General features: G+C 42.4%; 1 protein-coding gene across 1 annotated transcript in view; it reads right to left on the bottom strand.

The window, feature by feature from the left end:
- ipmkb (inositol polyphosphate multikinase b) overlaps positions 1-24,015 on the bottom strand; it is a 136,388-nt gene that overhangs the window by 38,319 nt on the left and 74,054 nt on the right. Inside the window, exon 5 of the mRNA XM_070874075.1 lies at positions 7,756-7,837. Coding sequence (XP_070730176.1) covers positions 7,756-7,837 — 82 coding nt within the window. The remainder of the gene's footprint in view (positions 1-7,755; positions 7,838-24,015) is intronic.

Raw genomic sequence — 24,015 nt, 5'->3', positions numbered from 1 at the left:
ACGCAGGCACGCACGCACGCGCACACACACTCGCACACACAGCACAAGATGAGCAACTTCCTTCCACTTTTTTTTAATGCAATGTTTCTTCAGGCTGTTCCCAGTGATCCCAGCTCAATGTTGAAATGCAGCAGGGAAAGAGATGGGAAGGCAGTACCTGTAATGGCCATTTTTCTGCTACTTGACTCAGAAAACTAGAATGAAACAGCTTGAATTTGCAAGCTAAACTCCTGGAAATGTAACACATAACAAATCTAAAGGAGCCACTGTTCATTTGTTCTTTGCCTCCACCTCTTTCTCCCTGCTTTGGGGCTTGCGTTTTCCATTTACTCAAGATACCAAGCCAACTGCTGTGCATTGGGAAAGGAGTCGCGCGTGATCTAGTTGCACTTAAACTACATTTTTGCTAATGAACAATCATGTCTCATACTGTAGGCTACCGACAGCAGAGGATTAGTTACTGAGGCAATCAAGCTAGTCCCTCTCCTCCCAGGGCAGTACTAGACTCTGTTTAATATATCGTTTTAACGTGTCAATATTAAACTTCATTTTTCTTAATTTGAAGTTTTATCTTCTTGCTGTGGGCATGAGCGTTCATTCCGAGAGTCAGATCAAAGGAACCAGAAAGGGAGCAAATGGTCAATGAATCAAGCTTGAAACCATTTGGTTTCAAATTTAAAGTTAAGACTCTACTGGTCTTAAATAAAATATATTCTCATATGTCAACCGATTTTATTTTCCATTGTTCAGAACAAAGTGACATGCAACATATTAAATATTAAGCTCCGAACACGATGAAATGCCTTTCAAATTGCATAATTACAAAGCTAGACCACAGCACCACCTGCTGGCCAATGTTACCAAAATCAACCCTTAAAAATAAGAGCATTGCCGCAATCTGGAGTAAACAAATCACCTCAAGGACAAGCCTCAATTTTTGTATGCTTTTATGCTGCAATAATGGACGGGTGATCTCAGTCCTACCTGTCTCCAAACAGAGATTTTATCGGTCTCTCCAGTTTCTTCTGTACCAGAGTTCAAATAATGTGTTTATGTGGGCACAATAAATAACTGAAAAAAATAACTGAATCAAATGCTCAGGAGAAAAATTCTCCTGCATAGGAATTCCTAATTGAAGAAGTTCTTGGTAATTCTCTTCAGGGTTGTGATTTGTAACTTTTTGAGACCATCAGCGAGGACTGGGATGCACAAGGGATTAGCACACTGTCTTTTCACTTCTGCAGTTTAGGTGTTTGTCAAGGCAGGAAACTACTCAAAATTCAGTACAAGTTAGCAGTCTTGGTTGAAGGGGCCAATGGGTGGGCCCAGTTGGGAGTATTCATTCAAGGTTGGAGGAGTTCGAGACCCAGCTGTGAAGAGAGGGCTGTGTTGAATTGATTTTCACTGGAACAAAGATTTGCTGTTGGGGGGGGGGTTAAAAATGCAAGAGGCAAACGTAATGTCATTTCTAACAGACTGTTGGACTTACGCTCCTTTCATATTGCTGCTGTTTCAGTTTGGATTTCAGGAGCGGTGCCTGTGAGCCAGCTCCCAGTGTTCATGCTACTAAATCTGGCTCCTTTATCCCAGTATCAGGCTCATTGACCTATGAACAACTGGGATTCCAGGTCTGCCAGTAGGATAAGGAAGCTAGATTTAACAGCACATAAACACTGGGAGACACCTATTCAACGCAGATCTCGTAGAATTGTAACTAAAACAGCAACTTGCATGAGTACAGAACTAGAATAGACAAGTTTAAAATTTAAAAAATCTCAAGGAAGACTTTTGGTCAGGTGAAACTCCTTCCCCCAGCACCCCACCGCCCCCACCCCGCCCCCCCACCATCCCCCCACACCAGTGAATATGTGGAACTCACTCCCACCAAAACCAATTGATGCCACATTGATTAATTAATGTAAAAAGATAAATATCGGACAGATTATCAGGCACTTTCCAGGACCCAAGATTTGTTTGCTGTGTGTGGATGGGATGCTGGGGATAAAGAGGAGGACAGGAGGCCAGGGTTGAATAGTGGGGCTGTGAAAATGAGTGCTCTGGAGTTATGTTTGATTATGTCTTTGAGGGTGGGGATCAAGGACTACTTATGCAGAACCATTGATCAGGAGATTAAATAGATGGCACAGTCCATGATTTGGTCTGTGTAAGGAGCCTTGATAGGCTGAATGGCCGTTTCTGTTACCATACTCTTACATTCAGGCATATTGATGGCCAGAGTATATCAGCTTCATTCTGCAGCTGGCCCTGATTCCACTTGACAGCTTGGAGTAGTATTCAATCTGGTCACGATGTAAGTGGAAAAATGTTCTATTTACCAATGAGATTCCTCACCTTCATGAGCACAGTTGACAAAAATATTTAAACAAAACACCATTACGGAGGACCCATATTTCAACTACATCCAAATACAGCAGAAAACTTTGACTAGTTCTGAAGTAACCAAAGCCATACATTTCCTATAAACAGCATATACACAGTAACCTAAAATTAGAGGCATATTTTATTTGAAGTATTTGTTTCTTTCAGTGCAACAAGCAAAGTAAACAAACACACAACCAAACCTACAAAAATAATCTAGTAAGATCATCCTCTTGCTCACTTCTATTCCTGTGCCGCAAATTGAGCAAGACTCCAACCAGATGATAACAACGTGGGTAACCAGATGGACCAATACCAGGTGGTGAATATGTTTAGCTTTCTGTACAGCCACTCCATAGAGTTAGAAATTTGGACCGCGTTAAAATGAAGCTGGACAACAGTATAAGGACCAGGCTATTGATTCATGACCCAAAGGCAAAACCCGTAGCAGCTAATCTTCTATGACAACAACTAGAACTACTACAACTACACCAACAACAGCTAGCAATTATAATACCTTTAATATAGAAAAATGCCTCAAAGAGCTTCACAGAGGCATACGCCGAAGTAGGATATCAAGAGGTTGAATAAAAGCTTGGTTAAAGAGGTGAGCTTTGAGGAATATCTTAAGGGAGAAGAGGAAAAAGGACAGGTAGAAAGGGGCCTAGTGGCTGGGAGGACAGCCTTCAATAATGGAGCAAAAGGAGGGTAGGGTGCACTAAAGACCGGTCAGAGAAAAAGGGAAAGGTTTGTAGCACTGGAGGAGATTAGAGATTTACTATGTTCAAGGCATTATATAAAGGCAAGTTGTTGTTGGAGCAGGAAGGAATGAAAAAAGCACTAAACACTTTATCCACTGTGAAACAAACAGAAAATGCTGGAAAAACAAAGCAGGTCCATCAACACATGTGGAGAGAACAGACAAGTCTTTGCATAAAGCAAAGTCGACAGATTAGGAAAAAAGGAGGGGACATGAGGGAGAGATCATGAGTTCCAGCTTTTAATTGTCCTGGATTTGGGAATAGAAGTAAGTCCAAGCTTGCAGATGATATCAAGCTAAGAGGTATCGTGAATTGTGAGGCAAAAATATATAAAACATAGAGATACAGCAAGTGAGTGTACGGTATTATACTTTTGATGCAAGAATGACATATTAGTATACAATTTTAATAGGTGTAGAAAGGAGGGAATTTAGTGGTCAAGGAATACAAGTTACCAGAAGTTAGCTCGCTGGTTCAAAAGCTAACAGGAAGCCTAATTTCATCACAAAAGGTATAAAATATAAAAGCAAAAAAGTCCTACTGCAGTGACATAGAGGGCCCAAGTTTCCACAAGAAAAAAAATGGGCGCCCCTCCGAGCTGGGCGCCCGTTTCTCGCGCCTAAAACGGCGCCTAAAAAAATCCTTGGTAGTCTCCACCGACTTACAGGTCCTGTGGCACTCGGCGCAGCCGGCACGAGCTGTGGGGGGGGCGGAGCCAGGTCCCTGCGCTGAAAACAGTGCCGGGACCTCTGCACATACGCGCTACAGTCGGCACGCAAGTGCAGTAGCTCCAGGCACCGAAATGTGGGAGGGGCCCGAAGCACGCAGCCCCTAGCCCTGGCTGAATGGCCTCACTGGGGCTGCGTGAATGAGGCTCCTCCCACGGCCAGCTCCTGCTCCCCGCCCGACCAGACCCGACACTCGCTCCTCCCCCACCCCCCGACCAGACCCGACCCGACACCCGCTCCTCCCCCCCGCCCCGACCGAGACCCGACACCCAAGACCCGATCCCCCCGCCCCGCCCCCCGCTCTCCCCCCCCCCGCCCCGACCCGAGACCCGCTCCCCCCCGCCCCGCCCCGACACCCGCTCCCCCCCCCGCCCCGACCCGACCCGAGACCCGCTCCCCCCCCGCCCCGACTCGACACCCGCTCTCCACCCCCGCCCCGACCGAGACCCGACATCCGCTCCCCCCCCCTCGCTCCCCCCCGACCCGACACCCGCTCCCCCCCGCCCCCGACCCGACACCCGCTCCCCCCCCTCCCTCTCTCTCCCCCCCCCTCTCTCTCCCCCCCCTCCCTCTCTCTCCCCCCCCCTCTCTCTCTCTCTCTCTCTCCCTCCCTCTCTCTCTCTCCTTCCCTTTCTCTCGCTCCCTCTCTCTCTCCCTCCCTCCCCCTCTCTCTCCCTCCCTCTCTCGCTCAGCGGCATGAACAGCTGCAGAATTCTCCCTGGCTGTAGCACTTTCACACAGGTAGGAAGATGGTTTATTTAATCTTTTCTTGGCTTATAAATGTTTATTCAGGTTGGATTTATTTGTATAATATTTGTAGAAGTATAAATAAGGATTTATTGTCAAATTTAATGATTTCCCTTCCCCCCCCCCCTCGTTCTGGACGCCTAATTCGTAACCTGCGCCTGATTTTTTAATGTGTAGAACAGGTTTTTTCAGTTCTACAAAAATCTTCACTGGCTCCATTCTACTTTAGTTTGGAGTACATTTTCACTGTGGAAACTTTCAAATCAGGCGTCAGTGGCCGGACACGCCCCCTTTTGAAGAAAAAATTCTGTTCTAAACTCGAACTGTTCTACCTGACTAGAACTGCAGAAAAAAAAATGTGGAGAATTGCGATTTCTAAAATAGTCAGTTCTCCACCAGTTGCTCCTAAAAATCAGGCGCGAATCATGTGGAAACTTGGGCCCAGAGTCCTTGGTAAAGATGAAAGACTGGGTAAATTTAAGATTATTTTCCTTAGAGGTAAGGTACATAAGGGGTATGTAAAATAATAAAGGAAATTGATATGGAGACAACTCTTTCCGCTATTGAGGAATTGATGAAGTCAGCCAAAAACAATCCCAGGAAAAAAAAATCTTTACAATTAATTGGGGATTTCAACAACTTACAGTTATATAGTGCCTTTAACATAGCAAATCGTCCCAAGGGGCTGCACAAGAGTGTTATCAATAAATAATTGACACCAGGTAGGTTTTAAGAAGCATCTGAAAGGAGATGTAGCGAGGCGGAGAGGTTTAGGGAGGGAATTCTTGAGGCCAAGGCAGCTGAAGGGCATGCCCGCCAATGGTGAAGCTATTAAAAATCAGGGATGTGTACAAGCCCAGAATTGGAGGAGCACAGAGATCTCCAAGGCTTGTAGGAGGAGATTCATCATCATCATAGGCAGTCGCTCGAAACGAGGATGACTTGCTTCCACACAAAAAAGGGATGAGTGCACAGGTGTTTCAATGAAGGAGCTAATATTTCAGGTCCGAAACTACATTTTGAAGGTTGGAAGACACCTGTGCGTGGATTTTTTTAACGTGGAGTGGCCGTTGCACACCAGCCACCACACAGGCTTGACAGATCCAGGTCTTGGTCCAGTAGCAAGGATGACCCAAGACCAGCAGTTCAAATTTGTATTGTCCCTTCTCTCAATGTACAAGAACTGCATTGCCTTCTGCAACTAATCTCGCATTGCACCATTGGGGAAAGATCCTCAGACAACCCCTGAAAGCAGGAATAAGGTTGCTTTGTCAAAACCAACATGTACACAATATTCCGCATTCAAAGCAAGTCGTCAGATTAACAGGTATAACTAATTACAACTAAATCAAAATAGCCATTAACCACTTTATGACTCCTTTGTCTTTTTATCACTGTGTTTATATTTGGAAGAGGCTTATCATTGTCAGACCATATAAAAGCTCTTCACAAAAATTCAATAGGATGTAGATTACTCTCGTCTCAATTCTACTTCTGTACTTCAACATATATCTTATACCTCACTTTACCCACTTATGACAAACTCTGATCATATTAGGAGTGCAAAGTTCTGTACTGCCACAAGTAGATAGGAATAGCATCTATGCACAATTATTAGTGGAAAAAAATTCAATTGGTCCCATTCCAGTAATATTGCAGCTTCAAACCATCTGAAATCTGCAGCTGCATTTCCACACCACACTCAAAAACAACAATTCAAATTTTAGATTTTCTTGGTCTACACAATTAAGTTATTTGCCAGGTGTTCAATTCTCAATTTTTGGAAAACAATTTGTTGAAATGTATTATATTTTTTAGCCAAGGTGATTATTCCAATCACAGGATGATTCCTTTGCTGATTATGTTACAATGAATCTCATGAGGATAATTGCAGATCGAGCTGCAGTTGTTCAGCCAATACCTTTGGTTTCAACCACTGCTTATGTACAGCATCATGAAATGCAGCTCTTCAGAATATCGGAAACACATCTAGCTGGCAATCCACTGTGTGAACTGTAAGGTTTGTGTAACACAGACTGGCATAAGGGTAAGACAGCACAAAATATCAGGATTCTCTTCAAGGCAATCAGTAAAATAGAATCCAGCAGAACAGGCAAAATGAACTTGGAGAAACATGTACATTTTCAATGGCTAGTCTGCCTCTCAGCAAGTACAACACATTGTGTTCAATTCCTCATAGATATTTATAATGTACTGCAGTAACTGTCCCCTGGCATGGGGAAGAGGAGGTTCAATAAATCAGCCTATGCCCAATTATTTGCAGTGACCCCCTACAAGAAGTCTGCTGATGTTGCATGAGGGAAAGATTGGGTTCAGCTAATATGTCCTCCATCATCATCATCATAGGCAGTCCCTCGAAATCCAGGAAGACTTGCTTCCACTATAAAAGTGAGTTCTTAGTTGACCAAACAGTCCAATACGGGAATTACAGTCTCTGTCACAGGTGGGACAGGTTGAAGAAAAGGGTGGTTGGGGAGTCTGGTTTGCCACACGCTCCTTCCGCTGCTTGCGCTTGCTTTCTGCATGCTCTCGGTGACAAGACTCGAGGTGCCAACAATCTAGGCTAGGTTTACACATGAAAATGGCCAATTGTGTGAGGTCCTGTTGGACTGTCGACCCCGTGGAACTATTATGCGAGCATGAACCACCATCTTGCCGGCGGGGGAGTGGGGAGAGGAAGGGGCTGAGGGGAGGTGTAAAGACTGAAAAAGCACTTCCACATTCATGCTGTGAGGTATGTATTCGTCATAAAGCCCAGGCTTGCTTTTTCTTGATGACGATGGCATTTCCTGACAATTTGGGGGGAAATAATCAACGGCACTTCTGTTGGGGATCCAGCAATGAACACGGATTAAAAACTCCAGACCTCCTCCTTGTATCCGACATTAGGGAAAATAACCAACCAATAGACCTACTTTCGCCATTTTTATGTACATATCGATTCCAATGTTGGTTTAATTGCTCTTCAGTGCAGCCGACTTCCACTACCTACTACTTTTCAGTAATGGGGAGAGGCAATAGCAACATAGTTAAATATGGCCTCCATTATAGTCTCTGATTACATGACAGAATCTCAGAGTGAAGCATAATCTTCTAAGAATTTAAGATTAGGATCTCACCATCTTTCAAAGTTTCCTTTGTTAATCCTCTTCCATAGCGCTGGTCATACGCCACGTAGCTATCAGATGAGAACTGGTAGACCTGGGTGGAAAATTTTTTATTAGGATCAAGTATTCATTTCATGTTAAAGATCTACTCGCTGCTAATATTTGTTGAACAGAGCTAAATAAAAAGCAATTAAAAGTTAAATGGAATAGGCAGAATGTTTCTGCAGAAAATATCTCAATGTTCAAATGGCCACAAAAAGATGGGAGAGGAGGAATGAGGGGTGGAGAAGAGATCGATTTACGAATCCTTCAGTATGAAATGGGTGAATTTGGATGAGGTATCTGTACAATTGGAACTTTACTTTATTATTCAATCAGATGCACAGTTACGCAGCATAATCCAATCAGAATCATCCATTGCTTTGGCACATTACTATGGCCACACGCAACTAAAAATGCTTTTGAGGGCCATTCTGATGATACACACTGGATAAGATATAAACCAGCGGCCCTTCCCTGGGAAACACCTCTCAGTGTAATGAAAATAGCTGCTCTGCTCGATTTCTTCAAAATCACTTCCACTGAACCTCAATCACAGCTCCAGACGACATCCTGTCACTTGCAAATAATCCTGCAAAGAAGGGTACTGAAGTGTAAGTTATCAAAGGGAGATGGCATGAGGAACAAGGGGGCGGTGGGGGAGAACCTAAGAAATTTGGGGATAGGACGCTAGAAGAATGAAAGAAACGGTCAGAAAGTAGATAGGTGATAGGGGCACTAAAAGAGTTGTTTTTTTGGGTTTGTGATCAGGGTAGGGGAGAAATTGGGACAGCAGGGAAAAAAATAAATTGGAAATGGTGGGGAGCGAGTAAGTCGCTAAGATATTCAGACCAAAAAAAAAACAAGTTTTAAACAGCAACGGGTTGTACCACTGTCCCAGAAGCAGAGGAATCCATCTTCTGCTCCTGTAAATCTGCGATTGTTAGATCCATATTAAAAATATCTCAGGTGGACACTGACATCCAAACAAAGTACCATACTAAACACTACCGCAGTAGTACACAGGCAATGCCAGTACAATTACAAAAGTAAATTGGCATGACAAATCGTACTGAACTACATGTAAACCCGTGGTAAACGATGGTATTATAGTCTTTAAGCCTTCATAAGGCTAAGAAACAGACTCAAATTAGGGTATTGAAAACCATGCATCGTTTATAACTTCAGTCCTATGCAATGTAACTGAGCCACTGATCAATGGCTGCTAAAATGTCAATAGATCATTTGACCTGATCTTCAAAGCCATCGCATATTATTTGTGGAACTTGGCAGCTACAGTAATTATTTCCAGCTACCCACATCAGTAACTATTTTTGCCTAAATTATCTATTTTACAATAAATTTCAAAAATATTGAACAGTTAATAGATCCTCACATCTTCTGTATTTCTTATTTAGTTATTAAGACTCCACTTTAATGTGCTCGCTGACCTGCATTGGCTCCCGGTTAAGCAACGCCTCGATTTTAAAATTCTTATCATTAGTTTCAAATCCCTCCTCCATGGCCTCGCCCCACCCAACCTCTGTAATCTCCTCCGGCCCTACCACCCTCCGAGATATCTGCACTCCTCCAATTCTAGCGTCTTGAGCATCCCCGATTTTAATCGCTCCACCATTGGTGGCTGTACCTTCAGCTGCCAAGGCCAAAAGCTCTGGAATTCCCTCCCTAAACCTCTTCGCCTCTCTTTCCTCCTTTAAGATGCTCCTACCTCTTTGACCAAGCTTTTGATCATCTCCTTATGTGGTTTGGTGTCAAATTCGATCTGATAACGCTCCTGTGAAGCGCCTTGGGTCGTTTTACTACCTTAAAGGCACTATATAAATGCAAGGTATTGTTGTTTGTTAATAGGCTAACTGGTATAAAGCAGATAGTCTACTAACCTCCAAATCAGCTGTATTTTAAATACAAGTCTCACTCCAGGACTTCTGCACATAAACTCATCTAACACTTCAGTACAGTACTGAGGGAGTGCTGCACTGTCTTTCGGATGAGATATTAAATCAAGGCTTTCAGGTGGACGTAAAAGGTCCCAAGGCGCTCTTCTAAGAGGAACAGGGGAGTTCTGCTGGTGTCTTGGCCAATATTTATCCCTTAACCAACATCACTAAAACAGATCATCTGGTTATGTATTTCATTGTTGCTTATTGGATCTTGCTGTGCGCTTTTTGGCTGATGCGTTCCCACATTACAATAGTAACTACACATGGGCTGTGAAGCACTTAGAGACACCCTGAGGTCATGAAGATGCAAGTTCTTTCTTTTTGTATATTTGCAAACACTTTTTCAGGAAGCCAATGCACCTTTCAGCTGCACACTAAGTCCCTTTAAAATCTACAGATTCCTGCTGCTAATTATTGCAGTGCTGGTTACATATTCCATCAACTTCAAACGTACCATGCCACTTGGGAGGTAAGCAAGCCAGTATTTCAAAATGATCTTTTCTTTCATGCGCAAAAACGTGGTTCACGAAAGTCAGCAGAACCAAAGACAGGCTGAAGTGAATTGTATTAGAAGATGGATGTGGACGGAGCAGCATAAAACAATAAATCACTGCAGAGAGCCATGTGTAACTCAATGGTCACAGGTTCCAAATCTCAAAGGGAGACTTTTCTTATCGACCATAATAGAAAATAGCAACAAGTAAATTTGGTAACACATTTCTTTCGAAGTTGAGTTGGCAAAATTTATGCTTTATAAATTTGTTGGAATTATTATCGATATAAATGCTTTATCTATCAAAGCTTTACACTGTAAAAATTTCCGCTGCCTGAAGTGATTTGTGAATTTAAAGGCAATGTTTTGTGTGCACACAAATCCCTACCATCATTACTGATAGTCAGGGTGCTCTCAGACAAAATCATTTAGTAATTCTTGGCAACAAGGACCCCACCCGGAATTCCCATTGAAAAAATCAAGATGCAAGAACACCTTCCAAAGATTACAACCATGGGTGTCGACGTCTTGCTAACTGACCATGCTTGATAATTTACCAATTCTGAAAGGTTTATGCCTATATTGTGCGGCACAGAAATCCATAGTACCGCTCCCCGTCAGTCTATTTCTGGGAAGAACCTAATTTGCATGAATGAATTTCACACTAATTTCTTGCGTGAACAGATCTTTTGAGTTGCAAGCTTGCTGTACTTCTTAAAAGGAGGATCCACAATGGTTCATTTTTTCTAAAGTTTGTTTGTTTGATTATGGTATAAGACTTTTTTTTTTAAGTAATCATTGGAATGCACCAGCAGCTTTATCAATCATTAAAAAAAAGTACAGATTATTGCAATACATGAGACTCAATAGGTGGTTTTGACAAAGTTATGAAGAGATCAGTCAGTAAAATAATTTTAGAAAATGACTTTAAAAGATTGCTAAAAAATGATCTAAACATTTCATACAGTTGACTTTTTATTACTGTACAATTCGTTTAAAATGTTTGCAAACACAGATCTGTAAAGATTTTTCTAAAAAATGCAAGTCAAAAAATGCATTTTATAAGTATTCAGTAATTTCACACTACATTGACAGCCTTAGTAATGAAGAAAACAGAAATCATTATAATTCTGTAAGACATACCTTAATGTATATTTTAACCCATAGCGTTATACAAATAAAACAGCACAATTTACAAGATATATAAAAGTCTGTAAGAGGGTTTTTTTTTTAAGAAGTCTAGAAATATAGCCAGAGCAAAATCGTGAATCTTATTTTGTGTGAAAGGCATTACATAAAGGGTGGTATAGCTGTGAGATAGGTGTAGAGGTCAAACACATTTGAAGCCTTTTGTGTTAGCACAGACTAAACCTTAGACAACATTCATTGCTAAACAGGAACTATACATGCCAAGTGATGCATCTTCTCGTGTCCATGTGTAATGTGACATTTTGGATTAGCATTACTTGTAAGTGGATACATGGTAATCTTAACATACCTGGCATTTATTGGTCTGAAATGCATTTTACCCATAAATACAATACTTTTCTTTACTGCCTTTATCCATGGGAAGATGCAACCTAGAGAAGGATGAAGCAGACTAACTGTCAAAATATTACCTACATCCTTTCATACTTTACCCAGACATCTTGCAGTAAGCTTTAGTTCACTTTCTAACTGAATAGCTGTTGCTTTACGAGCGGCACACATTCTAAATTTCACAATTGTAAGTTTAACTGCCCTGAATTGAATTGTTTTTATATATAAAGTAGTTAAACCTCATTAAAAATGATATATATATCTAAAAAAATAGGAGTAAAAATGAAAGCCTTTCACACAGTTCTAAGTCTCTGCTCCTTTTAAATTATTTTTTCTAAACTTATCAGCTCAGCTCATTTATAATCGAGCCACTGAGCTGTACAGGCCAAACTGACCCAAGTTGGATCCCCGGCCTGCATAGAGTTAAGTCCTTGTAGGTGCCCCCCCCCAATCCTAAAATTCAGCTTCGGTAGGGGTGCTAGAATTGGCCTCAGAACCCTGGGTTGGGGAGAGGGAAACTGGCCAGGGTCCCTGTTCCTGATTGATTTTCCCAAAAGACTCATGTGGGGACAATGGGTGTGACCAGGATTGGGCTTGACTGTGGTGCCCTCCAGAGTTGAATAGCCTGCCAACTCCATCAAGGCTCATGCAGGAACAATTACTACCTGAGCAAGGTACCAGAGGGCAACTGGCATCCATAATACTACGTACCAGCCTTCCAGGGGGGTTGGGATGAGGAGAAAACCAGCAAGAAAAATAAACAGCTGCAGATTAATTCTTCCAGTTAAACATTGTAAAACTATTGAGTCTCAGCACATATAAAACTTCACTTTTATCCCTTTAAAGTACATTGGTTGGTAAAAAGGTGCTTTTAACTATGGAAAATAGAAAAGGTTCTAAGAAAACAGACTGAAACCAAGACTGCACAGCATTGTTTTAGAATTCCTTTGGCTAGGATCTGCAGAAACATATTGGCCGGAATCTTACCAGCCCTGCGAGTGCAGGTTTGGAGGCGAGCCCACTGTCAAAATGGCCGAGATAGACAGCGGGATGGGATCCCGCTCTGAACCCGCCTCCTTGTCAGTTTCCAAAGTATCGGGTCTGGTTGCAGTTCACAACCCGAATACCAAGCAGCGGATCAGCCAATTTAAATAGTTAAAAGGTAGTAAAGCAGGATTTTACCATGTATTTACAATTTTACCAGGTTTGTAACGAGTTTCCCGTAGCGCGGTTATCGCGTCAGATAAGTAGGTCGGGTGTTGTGTCAGCATTGAATGATTCACTAACCTGACAGCTGCAAATGGTCTATGGAACCGTGCATTTCATAGGTCTTCACTTTCCAAGATTACAAGCAGTTGCTTACTCCATTTAGAAGACAGCCTGACCTTTATGCAGCTAGCAAGTGTTTGGAGCAAACTCTCTATCCAGTGTCATCACATTGGAACAACCTCTCTCACCATTGACAGATCGCTTCTGTCATCTCAACCTCACCTGTCAGTTATTCCATCAGCATCGGTGCCCTTGAAAAAAATCTCACCTTGGTCCTCAGATTCGCAACACTATCAGTCGCAACACCAGCATCACCGGGCACACCAGCAGCACCAACATCCACACCAACCTTCTCCGCAATCAACTGATGCTGCACTGGACTCAGGACATCATCACCCATACACATTGCTGCCCAGGACACCAGCGATGGCCTCACCATGTCTAGATTTGCTTCACTTAATATTGTACACCCTGGCTGTCACATGATATGCCAGGTTGGCACCACGCCATAAAGCATCCCTTAGTCCAAGCCATTCTTTTCATACTCATCACCATTGTGGGGGGGTTGGGGTGTTATGTCTTGCCATTCACTGGAACTCACTAAGACACTTTCAAAGGTGCACACAAATCTGTCCAAGAAGGCAAAGTAGTGAAAATAAAGATTTCAATGCTTAACAACACAGTAACAGAAACTTTACATGAACATTCGCTAAAGCACCCAAGTGTCTACCCTTGTGTGTTGTTAGTTTGAATGATTGAACAAGCATGAGGGCGAGTGTGGGGTGGCTTGTGAGATGGGGAAATGATAATGTAGATAGAGAGGGATGGGTGGAGATGCAAAGTAAATTGATGTGAGTAATGATGTGCAGGAGTAGGGTAGGGAAGGCAGTGATGGGGATGTGATGAGTGGCACACGAGGATGAGATTGAGTGTGGCTTTGCAGTAACGTTTCGTGATTTACTGAGATCATTGGAAGGTTTGCTCCACTGCAGCCAGGTCCTCCTGATGACATCCCTGCTTGTGCCCTCCTGTGCAATCTGCAAACAGGCTGCTTTGGTCTCCTGGGGAGGTCTCTTCTGCCCATTGGAAGGGAAGAGAATCTCCCTGCATGCTGTGACTCCCTCCATAAGCATATGGAGGGAGTCATGGGAGAGCCTGGGTGCAGCCATGCATCATCAGATGACGTCATCAGACCAGCTTCCATTTAATTGGCTGGGAACCTCGCAGGGCGGGCTTAACAAGCCTCATCAACAGAAGATTGTTCATACAGTGCGAGCTGGAGCGAGGATCAGCTTTGACACCCACCACGTACTGCGGCCACACCACGCTTGGCGAAATTGTGTATATACTGTGCACTTTAATTGAAAGTCAAAATCTGTCACTATTCTACACCAGCATATCACCAGTGGAAAACAAACTCCAATGCTGGATTCCGAATATTACTTCAATTCCAATTTTTTAATTGAACAGCAATGCTCGAAAACTTCAATCTCAAGTGCCCACGTATCTGGACTGTTACATTAAATCTGTAAATACATATGCCTCTACTTTGAAGCGGCACTTAAAAATTATCATCCATTCGTCACGAGATCATCAGCTCACAATGACCTGTAAATGTTCAAACCTTGGCATCACAATTGCTCATCGTGGCTGTCGAAAGGTTATCTATTAGACCAAGGTACTCCCAGGGAAACTATTGATTTTGTGGGCTGATTATTCCAAAGGCCATGAGGACTGTAATTTTTCATGTGCAACATGAATCGAGGTTTTGCATCCAATTTTTAATATAGATGGTGTACAATGTACAGCAGAATTTTACAGTGGTCACTGATAATGCCACACTGTGCAAACATAAAGGCTGCTTGAGAATTTATTGCAAAACATTTAGCTATCTGCGAGAAATTGATTTATTAGTTGCCTGGAATTGTGTATTTAATTTCAACAATTCAAACCATTATCAATTAATCGGCATCCTTTTGCATTCTAGCAATTTAAAAGTGGGGTGAGCAGTAAAACTGAGACCATTTTACTGGAAAAATAAATACTAAATTTATATTATGATACAGAACTTAAGACTGAAATGAGCCAGTTACAATCTTATAGCTATCACTGAGTAATTAACACACATTTTTGAACCCAATTCCAGTAATAGCTTAAACATATCCTCAAAGCTCCTGCAATAGTTCCATGAGCCAGCAAGCAGCTGGAGCCAGGTTCAATCACCAGTCTGAGTTAGCTGATCCCAGCCAGAGCAGCAATAGGGACATTGTAATTGGCCTCAGTGCCCAAGTTAGGAACAGGGTGAATTGCCAGGGTTCCAAGGGGACAGAGTGGACGTTGGGTGAGGGCAAGGTTAGCTCAGTCGTGATGCCCCTGGTGACCTGGTTATCAAATAGCCCCACCGTCAAGGCTGACTCACGAGCAATGGCAAATTACTTGTGGGCAAGGAACGGGTACATACCCCACTGAGTCTGAAAAAGAGGCGGGAAAATGAGCAAGAACAGGAAAAAAACTCCTCCTTAGAAAGTTAAAACACCTTAAACTGGCAACTACATCCTTAAAAGGAAAGTGGATTTGTATATACCACGATATAATTCTTAACATTGTGAAGAGCTACAATCCTTATACCATCTCAGATTTCTGTTCCTCTCGCGCTGAGAAAAAAGTGCTGGTTAAGACAGCCTGAAAGCAGATGTTTGTGTTGACTGTCGTCTTGAGTTTCTAAAATGGAGATTCTACGCAGAATGCCTGCTTCTAGGCTAGTATCAACGGTAGCTTTGAAGCATAACATGCAGAAACAAAGGGCCAACAGTCAGCAGCAGGTACGTGCATATCCCTTCATAATATGCAGGATAATGCACAGTTCAGACAAATCGTCTTGCCCACTAATGATGGTATAGTAAATTGTAGCGTAGGCAATGGCTAAGGTTCATGAGCAACGTTAGTTCTCAGCAGTCTCATTAGGTAAGGCTGCCATGTAAGAGGAATGCCCTTTACATCCCACTTCATGGAAATGGGATACCAATTGATTTAGCTGAAAGGGACCGATTTGAATCCAATATCACTTAAAATCCCAGGATTACAGTTTTTTGGGATTGTATTCTTGGTGATTATAATTTTAAAAAGCACATGATTATCCTTGAGTTGTGATATCAGTCAGTATTTCCTTACATCATTCTTCATTCCACCATTTTCCCCTCACCCCCTTGTCAAAAACATGGGCGATTTATAAATATATTTCTTTAATTATAATTAAGGCTCATTCCTCCTTTCATTAGAAAAAAAACATTAGAACTCCCAATGCTAAAAAATCACTCAATCACTATTTCTCACAATAAAGAGTTTTGATTATTCTAATATTTAGAAGTGGAGGAATGCAAAAAAATATGTTTTCTGATTTGTATTGGACTAGCAAATCTTACAAAGTAAATATCAGTGAATATTCAACAGGGCTACTGTACAGAGCAGTTCTTTTCCTAGTTTGCGATCACTGGCTTTGCCCCAAATACATATCTTGAAAATATTTATTTAACTATTAAAATATTAGCCCATAAAAAAGTGTTACTTCTGTTTTGTTGCTTAAAGGAGCAAGGAAGGCTGGGAAGTATTTTTTTGTGCAAGGTATTTCTCAATCTCTTATTTTTTTTTAAGTATTGAGATTTGATACCAGTTAGAAGCTCTCCTCATTTCAGTAGTGTCTTTTCAACTTCAGGAGACATGACCATTGCAGTCTGAGCCATTCATCAAATGGGGCTTTTGCAATGGGACCTTGACCTTTGGAATGGCCTGGGGTGAATCTAGAGGGTACCTAACTGCAAAAAAATCAGTGCAGCCACTTCCATTTCTTCCGAGGCCTGGAATGGTGAAACTTAACAATGTTATCAATACACAACTCAGTTGAGGATCACTCCTGACAGTGAGTCAGGAGATGTCCCATTTTTTTTTTAAACACAACAAAGTTGGGTGGGGGTAGTATTTTGCACTGTAAATATTCACTCTAGGCATCCCTTCTCATTTAAAGACTGCTTCTGATGAATGCTGGTTCGGCCCATCTTGTTTTACCCTTTTTTCTTTATTACCCTCCTCCTGCACCCTGTAAACTACTTAAGGCAGCTGGAATAGAACTTTTGTACAGCTGCAGCAGCTCATTGCAAGACATTTCAAAATTTGTATGTGTTTATATACTAGAGCTCCAAACAATCCATCACTTACTGTTGCCAGTAGCAAATACATCAAGCTCCGCGTAACCAACATTGATATTGATTAGGGCTTTGTCTCACTTGCCACTTTCAGATTTGTTGTGCTACAAAACCTCCTTTCATTATAAATGAGACAGCCGCAGCAAATTATCAGAGTGACTCAGCCCTTTCAAAGAGATGCAATTTCCAATCCATGAAAGAGAGACTGAAGCCTTTGAGTAGCCCTGATCAGCTGTTTGTCAAATGTTTAGAATGAAAGTGAGCAAACATTTATTAAATGAAAAACCATCAAGGCTGCATAGACCAGCATTTACTATCGTTGTTATTTAGAACAGCCATTTGATCCTTCAAACTAGCTACCAACCATAAATTATAGCAGACTTACAGGTCATGCAATAAACATGAATTTAAAGATTGTCAGCTGTAACTCAGAAGGTAGAATCTTGCTTCCGAGTCAGCAGGTTGTGGGTTCAAGTCCCACCCCAGGGACTTGAGCACAAAAAAATCTAGGCACACACTGCAGTGCAGTACTGAGGGAGTGTTGCACTGTCGGAGGTGCCATCTTTCGAATGAGACATTAAGCAGAGGCCCCATCTGCTCTCTCAAGTGGAGGTAAAAGATTCCAAGACACTATTTCGAAGAAGAGCAGGGGAGTTATCTCCAATGTCCTGGCCAATATTTATCCCTCAATCAACATAACAAAAACAGATTATCTGGTCATTATTACATTGCTCTTTGTAGGAGCTTGCTTATGGTTAATTGGCTGCTGCATTTCCTACATTACAACAGTGACTACACTTCTAAAATACTTCACTGGCTGTAAAGCGCATTGGGACGTCCAGTGATCGTGAAAGGCGCTATATAAATGCAAGTCTTTCTTTTCAACTGGTACAAAGAAGTGCTCACTTGATGGTTGGACTCAAGATTTCTTTACATGTCTACTTTTTAAAGTAGGGAAAGGGATATTTTCTTACACAGATTAAATCTGAAGGGATAAGAACAGGAAAGACATTAGGCCCAACTTTTTCATATAGCAACTCCATAAGAAGATAGGAACAGGAGCAGGCCATTCAGCCCCTCGAGCACCTCACCTCTATTTACCCGTCTTAGCTCCATATCCCTTGGTACCCTGACCTAACAAAAATCTATCGATCTCAGCATCAACAGCTTTTTGGGGAAGTGAATTCCATATTTTTACGACCCTTTGTGCAGAAAAAGTGCTTCCTGATTTCACTCCTAAATAGCCTGGTTCTAATTTTGAGATTACGTTTCCTTGTTCTTGATTCCCCCACCAGAGGATATAATTTCTCTCGAGCTACCCTATCGAATCCTTTTAACATTTTAACCATCTCAATCAGATCACCTCTCAAATCATCTATACTCAAAGGAATACAGCAACAACAACTTGTATTTATATAGCACCTTTAATGTAGTACAACATCCCAAGGCGCTTCACAGGAATATTATAAGACAAAAAATTTGATACCGAGTCACATTAAGGAGAAATTAGGGCAGGTGACCAAAAGCTTGGTCAAAGCGGTAGGCTTTAAGGAGCGTCTTAAAGGAGGAAAGAGAGGTATAGAGGCGGAGAGGTTTAGGCAAGGAATTCCAGAGCTTAGGACCTAGGCAACAGAAGTCATGGCCACCAAAGATTGAACGATTATAATCAGAGCTGATCAAGAGGGCAGAATTAGTTGTGGAGTTGGAGGAAATTACAAGGATAGAGAGCGGCGGAGCCATAGAGGGATTTGAAGACAAGGATATTAATTTTGAAATCGAGGCGTTGCTTAACCGGGAGACAATATAGGTCAACGAGCACAGGGGTGATAAGGGTGAGCGGGACTTGGTGCAAATTAGGACACGAGCAGCCAAGTTATAAGCCAAGTTTATGCAACCTGTCCTCATAATTTAACGCTCTAAGCCCCATCTACCCATCTTCTCATTATAACTTTAATCCTTTTTCTCTTAAAGCCATTTATACTATCAACATTAAAGGGCCTGACCTGGTAACTTAAACAGCTGATACTGCTCCAAGTGGGACGGTGGCAAACTTGGGATTTCACAAGTCAACTGCACCACCTGTTGGTGCAACACAATGGGTAATAAGCCCATTGAAACTAAACGCATGAAATACTCAGGTTTTCCATCATATCCCACTGTGCACCCTTCAAATTTTGCTTAAAACCTAGAGAACATGCAGTCCATCAGTCAAGTACAATTTATCAGAACAATGTCTCACTGGCATAATGTCAACAGAACTTGTGGTTCTTACAAGGTTATTGATTTACATTACCAAAGCATTGCCTAAGCTGTGCTGCAACAACCCTTCAGGAAGTTAACGATCTGTACTCCACAACCTATGCAAATATCTTTAAAAACAAACCACCAAACTATACTCGTACATAGGAGAAAAAAATAGTTTATGCCAAATCGCCAAAAGGAAATATTGAATACAACACGTTACAAGATTAAAGACGTCAGTCGCATCACTTACTACTTTGATAGTATGTTCTGAATCTCTGAATATAACCAACTAAACTCAATGTACTACGTTAGTAAAAAAGGTATATGCTCCAATTATTGACATGCAGATATCTTTTTAAGATGGCCATGGAATATTGATCACTAAGATGGTCCACAAAGTGCTACAGTCACAGAACTGTACACTCCCTGAGTATTAAAGCCAGTATCTCACTCACCCTGCTAAATGCATTCTATATCAGCCAAAGACAAATCGGAATACTTTCTTAATAGCAAGAGACTCGGAGCTGTGGAGATGCAAAGGGAGTTAGTTGTCCAGGTACACAAATCACTAAAAGCTCGTGCATGGCTACAAAAAGTAATCAAAAAGGCTAATGGAATGCTGGCCTTTATCTTAAGTGGGCTGGAATACCAAAGTGAGAAAGTGATGCTTCAATTGTGAAGAGACTTAGTCAAACCATCCATCTGGGGTATTGCTTTTAGTTCCGGGCACCGTGCTCCAGGGGGGATATATTGGCCTTGGAGGGGGTACAGCGCAGATTCACCTGAATGACACCAGGGTTAAAGGGATAAATTATGAGGCCAGGCTGCATAAACTTGGTTTGCATTCCCTTGAGTATAGAAGATTGAGGGGTGATCTGATCCAGCTGTTTAGAATGATAAAGAGATTTGATAGGATAGATACAGAGAAACTATGTCCTCTGCTGGGGTAATCCAGAACAACTAAAATTAGAGCCAGGCCATTTAGGAGTGAAATCAGGAAGCACTTTATCGCACAAAGGGCAGTGGAAATTTGGAATTCTCTCCCCCAAAAGGCTGAATGCTGGGCTAATTTAAATTTTCAACACTGAAATCGAAAGCTTTCTGTTAGGTATCAAGGAATAAGGATCAAAGGCAGAGTTGAGATACAGATCAGCCGTGATTTAACAGAATGGCTCGAAGGAGTTGAAGGGCCTACTTCTGTTCCTTTGGGCTTAAAATTGGTCCCTGTCAATTTTTGGCGCACTTACCCGAGGTGCACCGCTTTTGTCCGCCTCCAAGCGTGGCAAAAATCTTCCTCCCGACTTTGGCTGCTGTCCGGCCTCTCCTTGTTGGTGGCGTAGCGTGGCCAGTGGGTTGGAGGCGGTGCCAGCGTCCCGGCGCTGAAAACGTCGTCCTGCAGCCTGTGAAAGGGACCGGTTGCCGACCCTATCCCTGGCCGAGTGGTCAGATGAAGGTAGGACTTCTATTTTTTATTTGTTATTGATTGCTTATTTTTGTGCTTTGTTTAGTGCTTTGTAAGTCTTGGTGCTTTAGAATGTATCTTCCTGCGCTGATTTCTTAACTTTCCGCAAGGGTTTTTTGTGTAGTTACAAGTGCCACATACGTTGGCCTAAGTTAGTTTGGAGCAATTATTAGCTGTCCAAAGTGGGTTAAATGGCCAAAACTGGTGTAGGTGGCTAGTAACGCCCCCTTTTGAAAAAACTAAACTTAGCTAAAAAAAAAATCCTAACTAACTCACTCACACTGGCGCAAATTGAATGTGCAAAATGGGGATTTTTAAGATACTCCAGAAAAATCAAGTTGCTCCAAAAGAAACGGAGCAACACCTGGGCAATTTTGGACCCAATGTCACTAGGACGTAATGGTAATGATACATCAAGAAGCAGGCAATCCTATCCAAGGAAACAAGCAGGAAGCTCCCTGGGTATAAGTGGCGCCATTAGGACGTTTCAAGTGAGCGAAAGTAATGGCATTAACAAATTTAATACATCACTATCGATCAAAAATGTACATACTTTCAATGGACCAGAAAGTGCGAAGGTCAAAAGTCAAAAGTACAACTTTTATGCCACTTTTAAAATAGTAAACTTTTTTTTGTAGAATATTAACGTTAATAACACAGATAATATCTTTTGGTGATTTATTATAGCGCAGGAACAAATCAATTTTTTTTAATAAAGGAGACATTTCTGAACAGTTCATTTGTAAATGAACACAAAGGAGACAATTTCATGAACCCGCACTGCCAACTGACAGCCTCATTTATCCAGTAGCAAAAATTGGAAATTCAGCTACACACTGCCCATGAATGAATGGTTGTAAAGTCTTGGGCCATGTGCACTCAAAAATGACTACCGGCGAGGATCTCACCTACATAAGAACATAAGAAATAGGAGCAGGAGTAGGCCATACAGCACCTCGAGCCTGCTCCGCCATTCAATAAGATCATGACTGATCTGATCATGGACTCAGCTCCACTTCCCTGCCCGCTCCCCATAACCCCTTATTGTTTCAGAAACTGTCTATTTCTGTTTTAAATTTATTCAATGTCCCAGCTTCCACAGCTCTGAGGCAGCAAATTCCACAGATTTACAACCCTCTGAGAGAAGAAATTTCTCCTCATCTCAGTTTTAAATGGGCAGCCCCTTATTCTAAGGTCATGCCCTCTAGTTCTAGTCTTCCCCCATCAGTGGAATCATCCTCTCTGCATCCACCTTGTCAAGCCCCCTCATAATCTTATATGTTTCGATAAGATCACCTGAATTCCAATGAGTAGAGGCCCAACCTACTCAACCTTTCCTCATGTCAACCCCCTCATCCCCGGAATCAACCTAGTGAACCTTCTCTGAACTGCCTCCAAAGCAAGTATATCCTTTCGTAAATATGGAAACCAAAACTGCACGCAGTATTCCAGGTGTGGCCTCACCAATAAATTATATAGCTGTAGCAAGACTTCCCTGCTTTTATACTCCATCCCCTTTGCAATAAAGGCCAAGATACCATTGGCCTTCCTGATCACTTGCTGTACCTGCATATTATCCTTTTGTGTTTCATGCACAAGTACCCTCAGGTCCCGCTGTACGGCCGCACTTTGCAATCTTTCTTCATTTAAATAATAACTTGCTCTTTGATTTTTTTTCTGCCAAAGTGCATGACCTCACACTTTCTAACATTATACTCCATCTGCCAAATTTTTGCCCACTCACTTAGCCTGTCTATGTCCTTTTGCAGATTTTTTGTGTCCTCCTCACACATTGCTTTTCCTTCCATCTTTGTATCGTCAGCAAACTTGGCTACATCACACTTAGTCCCTTCTTCCAAGTCATTAATATAGATTGTAAATAGTTGGGGTCCCAGCACTGATCCCTGCGACACCCCACTAATTACTGGTTGCCAACCAGAAAATGAACCATTTATCCCGACTCTCTGTTCTCTGTTAGTTAACCAATCCTCTAGCCATGCTAATATATTCGCCGAACCCCGCGAACTTTTATCTTGTGCAGTAACCTTTTATGTGGCACCTTGTCAAATGCCTTCTGGAAGTCCAAATACACCACATCCACTGGTTCCCCATTATCCACCCTGTTCATTACATCCTCAAAAGAACTCCAGCAAATTTGTCAAACATGACTTCCCCTTCATAAATCTCTGCTGACTCTGCCTGACCGAATTTTGCTTTTCCAAATGTCCTGCTACTGCTTCTTTAATAATGGACTCCAACATTTTCCCAACCACAGATGTTAGGCTCACTGGTCTATATTTTCCTGCTTTTTGTCTGCCTCCTTTTTTAAATAGGGACGTTACATTTGCAGTTTTCCAATTTGCTGGGACCTCCCCAGAATCCAGGGAATTTTGGTAAATTACAACCAATGCATCCACAATCCCTGCCGCTACTTCCCTTAAGACCCTAGGATGCAAACCATCAGGTGCAGGGGATTTATCTACCTTTAGTCCCATTATCTTACTGAGTACCACCACCTTAGTGATTGTGATTGTGTTTAGTTTCCCCCCCCCACCCCATAGCCCCTTGACTATCCACTGTAACAACATCGGAATGTTGTTACTGTCCTCTACCGTAAAGACTGATACAAAATATTTGTTCAGAGTTTCTGCCTTCTTATGTCAGTCTCGTCCTCTAAGGGACCAACATTTACTTTAGCCACTCTTTTCCTTTTTATGGGCTCGAATTTCCCCAACCTTTTTTGTGGCACCCTCACCTGCGGCGTGGCGCTTTTGTCCGCCTCCAAGCGTGCCGAAAATCTTCCTCCCGATTCTGGCCGCTCCCCAACCTCTCCTCGGTGGTGGCGTAGCGTGGTCCAGTGGATTGGGGGTGGAGCCAGGTCCCGACGTTGAAAACAGTGCCCGGACCTCTGTACATGCGCGCTAGAGTCTGCGCGCATGTGCAGTAGCTCCTGGCAGGCCGAATCTGTGAGTACGCGCTGCAGGCTGTGTGGGAGGGGTCCGAAGCACGCCGTCCCTAGCCCTGACCCAATGGGCTCCCTCATCGGCGGCACGCTGCGTTCCCTAA

Source organism: Pristiophorus japonicus, chromosome 3 (assembly GCF_044704955.1).
Source record: "Pristiophorus japonicus isolate sPriJap1 chromosome 3, sPriJap1.hap1, whole genome shotgun sequence".
NCBI classification, from domain to species: domain Eukaryota; kingdom Metazoa; phylum Chordata; class Chondrichthyes; family Pristiophoridae; genus Pristiophorus; species Pristiophorus japonicus.
This window is presented reverse-complemented; position numbering and strand designations above follow the sequence as displayed.